General features: G+C 43.2%; 1 protein-coding gene across 1 annotated transcript in view; it reads left to right on the top strand.

Annotated features, from left to right (window-relative positions):
- Positions 1–1,276: 1,276 nt before the first annotated feature.
- The window catches only part of prex1 (phosphatidylinositol-3,4,5-trisphosphate-dependent Rac exchange factor 1), a 76,198-nt gene continuing 63,629 nt past the window's right edge, over positions 1,277–13,845 (top strand). The window contains exon 1 of the mRNA XM_020612559.1: positions 1,277–1,690. Within this exon, the coding sequence (XP_020468215.1) occupies positions 1,547–1,690 (144 nt within the window). The 5' untranslated portion in view covers positions 1,277–1,546. The remainder of the gene's footprint in view (positions 1,691–13,845) is intronic.

Below are 13,845 nucleotides of genomic sequence, written 5' to 3'. Positions count from 1 at the left end.
TACAGTAGGTGTGCCTCCATGCCCTGAAGCTATGCTGAATATAGTGTAACTGTAATTGTTAATTGTATTGGCATAGTATACTCACAAGCTTAACAGTGAAGGCTGTTCACCTTCTTTAGTCAAGGACCCATCAATGCATACACTAGCAAGCACAGGTGTAAGCCCATTACTTTTCATGGAACTGGTTGAAATGGAAAAACAATCATTTAAATGTCTTTCTGCTGCTGCACAAACATCAGCAATCACTTCATGTGGAAGAGGATCAGCTCAACATAATTTTAGGACTAGGAAAAAGAAACATTGAGTCGACATCCATCAGTAGCTGAGACCACGGCCAGTAGCCTCTGTGCATATTATACAGACAAAACGTCGATGCTACATCAGAAAACAAACTAAAGTGGTTATACCTGAAATTTTAGACCAAACGTTCCTTTTCAACATTGCATTTGTCTGTGTGTCCACCAGAGGGCGTCTTTCTCAAATTTTCCAGCATCCTGCGTGTGTGATGCCATGGTGGCAGGTAGGGGTGTAAATATTCAGCTAACCTGCTAAATATACGTCATTTGACATGTTTTACACTATTGTCGTTTTTGACCCTTAATTAAAAACATGCTTTTATAACAACAGTGTATGTTTTATACCTGTACGGTTGTCTTTCTGACCCTTTTTTCTCAGGTTGCTAACACATTTGCATTTGAATTGCTGTGTAAACACAACTGCTACCTCTTTGTTTAATCTTTGTATGTCCCCCCCCCCTTTTTTATTTAGCTGCATGGGAAGGCTAAATGCTCTAGAAAGGAATGTGGATTCAAATGCGTGGTATATTTACACTACCACACAAAATCTATGATTAAAATCTCCACTGACAGTAGGCTGTGTCTAGTTTACTGCTTATTACATTTCATGGAGTTACAAAAAGCCACAAAGATGAACAGTCTCCAGTCTATGGTGTGCATTGCAGTGTGTTTTCAGTCTGTTATTGTCAGCTTCAATATATTTATATGGACTCTGGAGTTCCCTAGTGTGCATCTACAGTCACTTTAGTACTTAGGCCTATTAGTTTCCCTTGGAGCCACTTTACCTCTCCAACTGAGGACAGTCATTTAATGAGTTTATAATGTACTGTGCCTTTTAATCTTCCTCAGAAATTAATGTGAACTACGAGTACAGCTTCGTGTGTGTGTGTGTGTGTGTGTGTGTGTGTGAGAGAGAGAGAGAGAGAGAACATGTTTGTGAGCTCACTGCTCAGAGCAGAAGTGACCCCTGTGTATGTGCGTGTGGCACTGGGTCCCTCCTCCTCCTCTTCTGAACGCATCCACTGTTGTCTCTCTCGCTCTCAGCTGTTGTTGCGACCGCACACTTTCCGGCTCTGCTTGTTGTTTGCTACTTTTAATGAACTTTATTTCTAGCGTGTGGTGCGTCGCGCATCACTGCACAAGTTGCTGCTGCAAAATGGACTGAAGCAGTAACTCGGCAAAGTGTGGATACTTCGGGAAAGAAGAGTATTTCTGTAAGGAGCGACCTTTCTGAGGACCGAGTTACCATCATGGAAGAGGACGACGGGCATCTGGAGAACGGTATCCACGCCGCCAAGGACTCGGACCGACAGCAGCGACTCAGGCTTTGTGTTCTGAATGAATTGCTGAGCACGGAGAGGGATTATGTTCGCACGTTGCTTTTCCTTCAGTCGGTAAGTTTCACGGTACCTTTCACGTTGCTTATGTCCACGTTCCGCGCTGCCCTACGCGGCCAGAATGGCACGCCAAACTCCACTGATAAACCTTTAAATTCCATATGGCCTTTCTATTTGCACGTCTCATGCGTTCATTCAGACAACTGCTGACATTTTGTCAAACCACGGACTACGCTCTTTAATTCGGCGGATATACAGAACATGAAGTGGCGCGTCTTACAGGAAAAAACAACAACATATCCTCCGTTTGTTGTAGTTTATGTGTTTGGTATAGACACCTTGGTCACTTCTGTTGGGTTTGGGGTGACTTTCTTCATTAGAAGCTTAACTTTTAGTGCCATGTCAGAGTTAAATATAAGGAGTCTGCAGAAGTTAGACACGCCTCGCAGCAGCTCGGGTTTGAGCGCTTGTCTTCCCACAGACCTGACAGCTCTCCCTGTGTCCAACCTGCTGCAGGTCATCTTAGCAATCAGCACAGCCAGAAATCTGTTCTTAGATAACTATGTTATAGCTCAGTGTACTGGGATTAATGCTGGGGCGGGGGAAGAGGAATTCACACCTCGCTATTGTGTGTTAAAGCTCAGGTTCGAGAGCTGAATTCACGCTGGCTTTGCAAATAAAAAGATATTCATGAGCGTTCAGCACCACCAGGCAGCGATAAGCACAAGTACTCATTCAGTCGTTGTACATCAGCTGCCTTCGATGAATAATGCCCTGGTAATTTAACACACTCTTTTCAGCCACCGACATTAGTGCCAGTATAGATGGCTTCCACCTGCAGGAGAATATTCAGACTGTCGTTTTTCATCAGTCTTCTTTTTCCATCCTCCTTGCCATCTATGCTACATGCACAGTGCAGGTGGTCTGCGAGGTGCTCTCCAGTCTGACTTAATTTAATGTGACAGTAATAATGTGTCTGTGCTTTATTGCCTGAGTAGGGAAGCCCATGGTTGTGGTGCCCTCTCCACAACAAAGGCCAGAGGTCAGGGTCAGCTATAAAATATCTCCCCTGAGCTGGTAGGGGTTCGGGATATCTTCAGTCTTCATCAAAAGACAACTCTGATTGAAAATGTTGATATTTTGATAAAAGGCAGTTTTTTTTGTGTGCTTCTGTACATGTTCCAATTTCAACATCTGGCAAGTATTTGTCAAAAATGGTCTTGGTTCCCTCTTTCTCTTGTGTGTCACATGTTTAGAAACTTCCTCAAAGATCTTTGAAGTAATTCTGTTCATCTGCAGAGACAGCTCACTGTGTCCTAGTGTTTTGAACATACTAAATGATCCTGCAGTCCTCAAGTCAGTGATGCATGTATACAGGAATCAGCTGAACTCCTTTAACATTTGCACACTGATCTCTGTGACACTGCTTCATTTATTCTCTACACAAGAGGCAGCCAAGGCTTATCTTCTGTTACAAGAGAGATCAGGCAGCAGAAGGACCCCCGCCCCCCAAACCTAGTTCCAGCATCACGATAAAAACAAAGCCCCAGTGATTTATCAGGGAAGTCTTTCAGGCTTCTTCCTCTGGACATCTGAAAGCTGTCAGTGCCTCGGCCCTCCACCGCACGTCTCTCCATCATCACATCAATTGGCATCTTTTGATTTAAACTATGCAGTGTAAAACCACAGAGGAGTGATAAGCTCAGGCTTTAGGGAAATACTGTTTTCAGATGCCTCTGCATAGAGTGCCCTTTGTACAGTCAGTGCTGCCGTGAAAAGGAGTGTCAAGATTTAGCCAGTATTTTTCATAGTCATGATAATCTAAAGGGGATTTTATTTTTTATTTATTAATATTAAGCTGCAGATGGTGTCTCTGTGTGTGGACTATGGTTGCACAAGTGCTCTATTGCTAAAAGAGTAGCCTACACACTAAACAAAAAGCAGAAAGAAACATCAGCCCCCACCACCAGCGCCAATCCTCTGCAAATCTCCCCAGCACTCTCAGTCCAGGATCCAGCTGGGCTTGCTCCCCTTCTCTCAGTGGGAGCCAAGGCTTCATCACTGTGGCGTTGATAAGGAAGGTCTGCCGGTGGGAGCCCAGAACATATGGTTTCAGTAAAGAGATAGAGTGGTTCGGGGTGGGGGGGTAGGTGGGCTGGGAATGCATAGTCCCTCGGTGTATGAGGGGGTAAAGCAGTGAGCATTCAGTGAATGATTTGTGATTTATTTATTAATTTTTTTGTGTGTCTGTTTTTTCTCAACCTGCCTCATTTAGTTCAGTTAGTTCCCATAATACCATTTTTACAGCTCACGGAAAATGTTTTGTATATTTTCACATCTCCTGCGACTGAAACGTGTACATGGAGATGGAGATCATGTAGGAGTTCAAGAGCTGGAGGTGTTTTTCCCCAGTCAAGAAAAGCGAAGTGCACTGACAACTGAAAGCACAGCATGGTTTGAGGTTCAAGTGCTTTCTGGCCTGCTGATGCCTCTGCCCTGTATTGGTGTTTTGATTCTGTGGCAATGACACCACAATGTCAAACTAAAACATTTTCTGCTTTCAAAGTCTGTTGTAGCCACAGGGTGGATATCTGGATATGACATCATGCTTCTGCCAGAGTACATCCTTATACCCAAGTCAGCTAATATTTTATGTAAACCCCCAGTTTATTTTCCACCCCATTTTGCTGTTCCACAACCTCCTGGGTCTTTATCCCCTGTCCAGCATCGCTTATCAGTCATAATGATTTGCCGTGACAATCAAAAGGAAGGTTATCTGGCTTTGGCATCTAAGCCGTTCTGTCACTCACCCCCTGGCAATTACCAGCACCATTGAGCTCATCTGATGTGTTGGAGTAAAGCAGGTAGATATGATGTGAGAAGGGAGGTGGGCGTGTGAAAACAGAGATTAGAGGGTTTGTTTTGCTCAGAGTTATCACAGCAAATCTCTCAACCTATTGGCTCTCGGAGTAGAGTGGCAGCAGTGTCATTTTAACGGTCTGACTTCAATTCCAAGTTTATGGTGATGACAGCTTTTTTTTTTCTTTTACTTTTGTTGCAGCAAATTCCCTTGTTTGTGTCTGATTGATCATTCTGTAGCACTATAGATTAGCAGGGATTTTCTTCAGGGCAGTGCTTTGTTGATTTAATCCAGGCAAGTGGACTTTCCCTGCCCTGATCTGGTAGGATGTCTGTGACAGGAACACATTCGCTGGCATCATACCCAGTAGACTGGTGGAATTTCTTTTTTTCAAAACCATAAAAATGAGGGTTTGCTATTTCAAATCAAATCAAATCAAATCAAATTTTATTTGTATAGCGCCAAATCACAACAAAAGTCATCTCAGGACACTTTACAAAGTAAGGTCTAGACCTTACTGTTATCACTATTATTACATAGGGAAAACCCAACAAATCCCCCTTGAGCAAGCACTTGGCGACAGTGGGGAGGAAAAACTTCCTTTAACGGAAGAAACCTCAGACAGACCCCGGCTCTTGGTGGGAAGCCTTCTGCCTCGACCAGTTGGGGTGAGTGGATAGAGGAGAGAGAAAAGAAGAAAAGCAACAAGACACAACAAACAATCAAACACTGGTCAGGTCAATGTGGCTGGTGACTGCTTGCCAGAGACATAGAGCTCCAGGGCCAGGGCAACCTGCAGAAAGGTACAGGGAGAGAGAGAGGACACAAAGTTAGTGATGTGTAGTGGTGGCATATAGAAGCATAGGGAGAGAGAGGAGAGGAGAACAGAGCAGAGCAGGAGGGGAGGGGAAAGAAACTCAGAGCATCATGGGCCCCCCAGCAGCCTAGGCCTATAGCAGCATAACTAAGGGAAGGCTCAGGGTCACCTGATGCAGCCCTAACTATAAGCTTTATCAAAAAGGAAAGTCTGAAGTCTAGTTTTAAAGGTAAAAAGGGTGTCCGCCTCCTGAACTGAGACTGGGAGCTGGTTCCACAGGAGAGGAACTTGATAGCTAAATGCTCTTCCTCCCCTTAGGGTGTCCGCCTCCCGAACTGAGACTGGGAGTTGGTTCCATAGGAGAGGAGCTTGATAGCTAAAGGCTCTACCTCCCATTCTGCTTCTGTGGACTCTAGGAACCACAAGTAGACCTGCACTCTGAGAGCGAAGTGCTCTGTTAGGATGATAAGGCTCTACGAGGTCTTTAAGATATGATGGAGCCTTGTCATTAAGGGCTTTGTATGTTAGGAGAAGGATTTTGAATTCTATTCTGAATTTTACAGGGAGCCAGTGGAGAGAAGCTAATATGGGAGAGATATGATCTCTCTTGCTAGTTCCTGTCAGTACTCTGGCTGCAGCATTTTGGATTAACTGGAGGCTTTTTAGGGAATTATTGGGACATCCTGATAGTAAAGAGTTACAGTAGTCCAGCCTGGAAGTAACAAATGCATGGACCAGTTTTTCAGCATCACTTTGAGACATGATGCTCCTGATTTTTGCAATATTGCGCAGGTGAAAGAAGGCAGATCTAGAGACTTGGTTTATGTGTGATTTAAAGGACATATTCTGATCAAAGGTGACTCCAAGGTTCCTCACAGTAGTACTGGAGGCAAGAGCTATGTCATCTAAAGTAACTATATGATTAGACAGCAGATTTCTAAGGTTTTCAGGCCCAAGCACAATAATTTCAGTTTTGTCAGAGTTTAGAAGTAAGAAGTTGCAGGTCATCCAGGCCTTTATGTCTTTAAAACATGCTTGAAGTTTGACCAGCTGACCTGATTCAAAGGTTGCTGAATTTTTTTGACCACGCTGACCCATGCCAGTGAATCTTGTCCAGTAAAGACAACAGTGGAATCACGTGTCCAGTAAGTTAGTCAGCTTTTGACCTTCCATCCAGATTTGGAGAAGTGAGAGACTGAGAGAAGGGTGACCAGGAAAGTCTCATCAGTGCTGCAGGATAATAGGAAACATCTGGAAATCCTGCCCCCTCTGACCCTTGCTTTAGGCCACACACAAGTGAGATTACACACCTAACACTGATGTGTGCCTGTGCGGCTAAGTGTTGGTACATTTTGCTGTGTGGGTGCACATACACTTTTTTTTTTCACACCTCTTTCTCTTGTGCTGTTGTTGACTGTTCTATACATCCACCTGTAGTTACTGTTTACAAGAGTTGTTAAGCAAACAGGATGACAAGTATACACGCTCACAGCACATTATCCGACCAGTGCCCAGGAAGACCGACATACAGGAAGCCCGAGCTTCCTCTCCAAACCTAAACATGTGTCTTTCCTTTCCTTTTCTTTTTTGTTTTCTATGCTCCATCTCTCTAGCCCTCCCCACTTGGTGGGAAAGACCAGCATCAAGTTTCTCTGGGCTAGAGGGGTATAAATAGCTTCAGATTCTGGCTCTCTTCTTGGCCACATGGCTGGTGGTTTCATCTCTCTGCAATGTCATCCTTGCTGAAGTCATGCAAACACAGGCACACATCACATACAGTATATAGCAAGAGTTGAAGGAAGGGAAATGGTCCGTAGAGATCTAACAGCAGGTAGAGTCGTTACCATGGCAGCCTGGAGAGGTTTTGTGAGGGGTTTTATTTCTACTGAGCTTTAAACCTTCTGCTGCTTCATAAGAGACGGGGCAAAGTGTTTCACCAAGTAGCTTGTAACTCCCAGATTAATCAACTCTTAAAATGCTGAAGGTGGTAATCAATTGTAAATACCTAAGTAAAGTTTATTTAACTGCAGTCTATAGATATGCTGGTGTTTTGAATGAAGCAAAAGAGAGAGACTTTAACATGTTGATTTAAAAATATTGTGCCTTTCCTTTTAATCAGTCAGGCTAGATGTTCTTGTCCATGTCCTACAAGCTTTGGACATTTTTTATTGTCATGTTTTTATATTGACACCTTCCTTAGCACTGCTTTAACCCAAGGCCAGTACAATAATCTCTGACCTGTCTGTGATGCACACACTTGACATTAACATTTTTAACGTACACCCTTTTCTCGCTCTGGACAGTAACCTGTAGTAACTTGTTACAGTGCAGTGTGTTGCATACATGTGGGTCAGTGTTGTTAGGCTGTTTCTTTGAGGCATATGACTGAAAGTAAAGAGGCATGATGTCAAAAATACACCCCCACATGAGATGTTTGTGGGGTTTTACAGCTGTGATTGAGCATGTAATAAACGTTATTTAGCATGATCAGTAGGGACAGGAGTAAGGAGGTAAGAAGTGATGTGTCAGGAGTCAGAGAAGCCTTATGTCAGCTCCCTGATTTCTCTGAGTCAAATACCAGACCAAGCAATGGCAAGAATACAGTCTAATGACCACAGTAAACATCCAGTAGGAGACAACAGCCCCTTTCCCACTGCCAAAAAAAACCATCAAAACTCGCCGCACCTCGACTTTTGATGGCAGTGGGAATGTATCTACTGGGGCAAACGACCGCTTTGCCTATTACTCCTCAGGTTAGAAACAGTGGGAAAGCCAAACTTGGCCAGGCCTGTGAACATACGCGATGATGCATGTGTCGTCATCACTTCAGCAATTGCCAACAAGGAATGAAGGCTTTTTAGCTTTGTTAATAATTTCAGCAATTCTTTGCCATCTCGGCCATAAAGTCCATCCGTCTTCATTCAGTCTGTGCTCTAACATGGTTCAGTCTACACCGAGTTTCTATACTTTGGAAGATGAACAAAAGTAAATACAAAGAAATAACGCTGTCCGTCTCACTAGCTTCCATGCTGCTTTGTTTACATCTCTGCTTACCGACACAAGTATCTGACATGCCGTCAGAAGCCAGTTAAAAGCCGGTTTAGTCGGGTATAAAAACCCCGTGTTTACATGGTACTTTTGGTGGGAAAGCGGTAAATGTAAGTGGCACCGTGAGATCTCTAATGTCCCCTTGTACAGTAGGTCGTGACCCAGACATTCTCAGGGTGGCTGCTGTGTGCAGTACGTGCGCAGCCTGGATTCAAGGACACTCTGAAAAGGTGAATGAATAGGATGGATTGATACCTGCAGAATGATTTGGCATAGAGTCTCCCCCTTTCTTTTTGTTTGGATTCTCAAATACAACCAGATGTGTGGCTTCTTTTTGGGGTCAGTGGTCATTTGCCTGATAGAAATATTCTGGATAATCAAAGAACAACTTTACGCAAAGCTTCCTGAGTGTATCACTGGATTAAAGCCTGGGTTAGATTACCAGACTGTTGGGTTGATTAGGGCGGGTCTGAGTAAATGCCTGCCCTGTGTGGCGTTCAGCCGTTCGTGTGACACAACAAGACAGAGGAGGAGTATCGCACATTAACAAACACACTCCTGTATTGTTTTTGTTCCATGAAACAGAAGCAGTTTCCCAACTGTATTTTGAAGTAGTATTATTACTAAGTTAATACCTTTTGTTTCATTTAAGACAAAAACTGATCCAGAGCATCTTGTTTGAAATACATTCCTCCACAGGTAATTGGTGACCAGTTACACATGTAAGGAATGCGTAGGAGTTGACGATGGTTTTATTATGAATCTTGTTTTTTCCCCACTTTCTTGTCCTTTACATTGATCTGCAGGCTCAGGTCAGCTCTTTAATGCCAACCTAGAATCTCAACTTCCTCTGAAAAACTTGGTACATGTCTTGTGACAAAACGCAATAAAAAGCGTGTCTGATGATGCCTTGTTCAGCAAAAGAATGCCCACAGTGCTTACTGCACGTGACAACCTGACAGAGGGTTGGGGAGATGAATTGCTGGATTGACATTTCTAGCCGTCACAACTTCAACCGCAGAGCATTTAAAGAGTAGAAAACGGGAAAGGCTTACGCTGTAATTCTTTCGTTCTGATTGTCATTTTGTTAAGTATTAGATCTAAAGAGGATGCTGATTGTGTTATAAGTGTTTATTACAGCTGCTGACAAATTCTTGGGGCTGGTTGCTACAGGAACAATTATAGGACTGAGTCATACATGATTGAAGTGGTACTGGCATGATTTCCTTTCTCACATGCTGACAGGAAACCTTTTAGGAAATGGTTTTACATTTTGACACGATGAATTGCCACAGGCACTTTTTGGGCACTTTTGCATACAACTGTGATTTACATGGCGCTTTACACAAGAGATGCGGAACAGAAAAAAAAACCCTGGTGAATTGAGCCTTTGTTTTAATGATGTGATTCAGATATCTCTCTGCTGTACCTTTGCTTTCACTGAGGTGGAATATTGTGAATCAGTTTGACCCTGGAGGCATCGCTTTCAGAAGCAGAACCTAAGACGAGTGTTAGCTGCATTAATGAATTCCAAAATGAGAAGTTGAATGAATGTAGGTCAGCTGTATCAGTTGTTGCAGAACTAGGTGCTTTTCAGACAGACGTGGCTTTAAGTTGCACTCTGTCCTTTAATCACTGCTCTCTGTTAGGTCGGTAAACTTTGTTTAGTCAGAACCAGTGGGTTTTCTCAGTGAGCTCGCCCCTGCTTTGCCAAATAACCATTATTGGATATCGTAGGGTTCTAATTTGTTCCCTTACCACTGTTTTCTCTGTCTGTGCTTATGACACAGTGTATGTCTGCCCAGCTGACTGCCAGGTGTGGCGTGTTGAGTTTGGTCTTACGTGGTCAAAGCCAACAAGGTTTTGCTCTGAAACATGTGTGTCCAGGTTAAGCGACCAGCTGCGTTACATCTTTTTCTGTAGCTAGGCTGGTTTGTTGGAGCCTCCACTGGCCTCTGATTAGGGCTGTGTATTGGCAAGAATCTGCCGACACGATACAGGGGTTATGATTCGATATACTGCAATACTGTAAACAAGGCGATGTATTACATTTTTTTAAAACTCTTATTTAGAAAAACTGTCAAAATAAGCAGCACACCACCATATGCATAAAATCTCCTGTAAAAAAATGGACTTTTTCTGCATTAAAAAATGAAATGATTTTGTGCTGCATTAAATGCAGCACAAAATGAACCACTGCCACAAGTCCTGGCATGTGAACTATTAATTAAAAATCAATATTGCTACAGTATCGCAAAACGTAATCTCACGATACTCAAATGTGTTGATGTTTTCTTACACCCTTACCTCTGATGGCTCATTCAACACCACACCCGGATCCAGACTATGATCCTTACGTCTGTCACCACCAAAAAACACACGTCCAAGTGTCCAGATGGCATCTGCAATCTGGTCCATGATGTTATCTCCAGATCACCACATGTCACCCTTGCACAGGAAACCCACTTAGAAAGAGCACTCAAAGACAAACCTGCACTGATTCTTAGCACAGGTTGAGATGAAATTAGGTGATTATTTACCCATGAAGAAAGCTGTATTGCAGCAGTGTAGAATTGAATATACATGTAAAACAGAGAAAAGATAGATTGAAGCCTATGTGTGTTGTTGACCATTAACAATCAGTGTACAAATGTGGAAACAAATACAAGGACATGTCCTCTAGCTCACTAATGTGCATTATAATCTAATTCCATTTCCATTATTATTAGGGGGGTATGTATTGTTTTCTTCCTTGTCTTTTGTTCCTATAGATGTATAATTAATGTAAATGTTGAGTTTGTAATTGTGTGACAGAAGCTGCCTACCAACTTGAAAAAGTGGATAAATCATAGAGGACGCATGTAGCACATTCATTACATGCAGCCACTGTGAAAGTAGGAGCATCTAGCGAAATGAGATTGTGTGCCCCTGTAAATACTTCATGCCAACTTAGCCAATAAAAAGAAGGCATGCTGAGAAATTTTAATACTTGCAGCACTGGAACCGTTTAAAAGGAGAATTTTAATATACTGTCTTACTAATCCAGACCCAGACAAAGATTTTTCAAGTGCCATTGAAGATGTGTATTTTTCATATTCATCATGAGCATCATCCATTCATTAATGCAACAGAACTGATGTGGGTTCGATGAGTAGGCAGTATTAAACAGGATGCCCCGGTCCAGTGCTGTCTGTCAGTGTTCTGTGGTGAGACGCTGTCTCATCCCCTGTAGTGTTTAGTTTCCGCCTATGTGAGCAGCTCAAAGAGCCCTGAAGTTTAAAGTCCTTCAAAGCGGAAGTGAGTGAGGGGGAGTAAAAAAAAAAAACTGGACAAGACTCAAAGAAGACTTTGTATTTTGGTGATTGGCTCTGCCAAAAAGGGTTTCTCTTGGAAGACAGCAAGGGTCTGGTTGGAGGGCGAAGGGGGAGCTGAGGGAGTTTCTGCATGGTTTGGGAGGGATGTGAATTACGGCTTCAGAGAGAAAGAAGCCTGCTAAGGCTGGAGTCTTTCATTATGGCAACGCCACGGGTCATTCTCTGGCTCTGCTGCAATCAGGACACAAAGAGAGGATTTCTTCATTTATTTATTCAGTTTCATGCCATATCGACCCCAAAATGGCCCCTGTTCCTTCTCCAAACCGCCCTGTCCCTCTCTGTGGCTGGCCACCCCTATCCTCTCTCCAAAAAGACAGACCCTTAATGGAGGCATTGTTTTTAGCTTGCTGTTGTTGTTTTCTCTTGGATGAGGAGGGGTAGAGATTTTGAGGCTGGTGACATGAGAACTTGCATAGAAAAGTCCTGAATCTGTGGATCTGTGTCTCTGTTTGAGGGTTGTTTTAGTAGGTGTGGGAACCGAAGCAAATTGAAAAGGGGCTCTCAGGGCCCGCTGGAAAAACCTTGACAAGTGTTAGAGCTTGTTCTTGATATACGGGGTCTCTTGTGAGATGGCCCAGCGTTTGTGCTGAATACTGTTGTAACCATGGGCAAACAGAAAAATGGCCCAGTTTTGTCCTCGTTAACAGCATTTTACTTTCATTTTGGGAAAGATGTTGGATTGAAAGAAAAGTCAAAGCAATGTGTCTAAGACAGTATGATCTGATTGGTTCACAACCAAACAAATTCAGTCATAAGGCCATCAAAGAAATAGGTAAAGACCTATTTGACAGGTTGGTACTGATTGCATCATCTCACTACTGATTTTCCCATATTACATGTAAATTTGCACTTGAGCCGTCCCTGGTAGGCTAGTGGTTAAGGCGCAGCGCGCTTGCCACTGCGGCTCGGGTTTGAGTCACGGTTGCGTCAGGAAGGGCATCCGTATTAAAACACGTGCCAAATCTCAGCATGTGAGTCGTCAGTGTGATGATTCTCTGTGGCGACCCCTATACGGGAAAAGCTGAAAGTGACTTTCTTCCATGTAAATTTGCACTTCTTATATGACCAACAGGAAGTACGTCATCTGTGCATGTAGTGCCACATCTCAGCCATTCTGCTTCCCCAGTTTGGCTTGTAATTTAGGAGACTGAACAGATGTCCTTGGCACTTTATTGCTCATTTTTCTATACAAAATATTAAAAAGAGCTTTCAGTGTAACACAGAGTACATTACCAACACAGCTTCCAAACTGACAGTCCAAGATTTCACAGACATTAATTTCCCCCTTAATCCTTGTTTAATATGGAGAACCTTTGCTGGGGTGTACATATTAAAAGCGTCTTCTGCTAGTGACCCTGAGTGACCCTCCAGTCAGCATACCCTGCCAGCTCTGGTCCTGACTGCACATTTAACTTTACCCTCATGTTGCAGTTTGCCCCAGTTTGACAGTAATAGCTTCAATCTACTATTCTCTCTTTTCAATTATTGTAATTATGGTTATGTCGAGCTTCTTGTGTTAAGAAATAATTTAAAATTAAGATTTGAGCCTTATTGAGAAATCACTGGCAAACATATGCCTTTCTCTTAATTAACTTGACAGTGGTGTTTTATGTCAGCTGATTAAAAGGCTTCTAGACCAAAGTGAAGGCTCAAAGATAGTAAACCCTGAGGGTAGACAGCTCTGTTCAGAAGCAGACGGGGCAGATGTGAAGGCAGCGGGCCTTTTACTCACTGTCCAGTGAAGCGAACACTGACCCCCCCCAGCATATCGTCTGTCTGTATCTTCACACCTTACTGTCTGGCCCCTCTCTGCTCTGATAAACCTCAGCGTGTAGCACACCCCCTAAACCCACATCTGACCCATTGGCTGGTGGTCATGAGGTGATGGCTGATGCCTCATATGTGCAGTCATGGCGAAAAATATTGACAACCTTGCATTTCTGTCAGATAACGCACCACTTCTCTCAGAAAATTGTTGCAATCACAAAGTCTTTAGTATTCTCATGTTTAGTTTTGGCCCTGACTGTATGGCAAGCCATCGAGCGCAGTGGGCATTCACGTTAATGTGCATGTTAATACACGCATGTTAACATGTTAGAAAACTACATGTTAG

This window comes from Monopterus albus, unplaced genomic scaffold, assembly GCF_001952655.1.
Source record: "Monopterus albus unplaced genomic scaffold, M_albus_1.0 scaffold126.1, whole genome shotgun sequence".
In the NCBI taxonomy this organism is placed as follows: Eukaryota; Metazoa; Chordata; class Actinopteri; order Synbranchiformes; family Synbranchidae; genus Monopterus; species Monopterus albus.
Note: the sequence above shows the minus strand (reverse complement) of the source record. Positions and strands in the feature narration are given on the sequence as shown.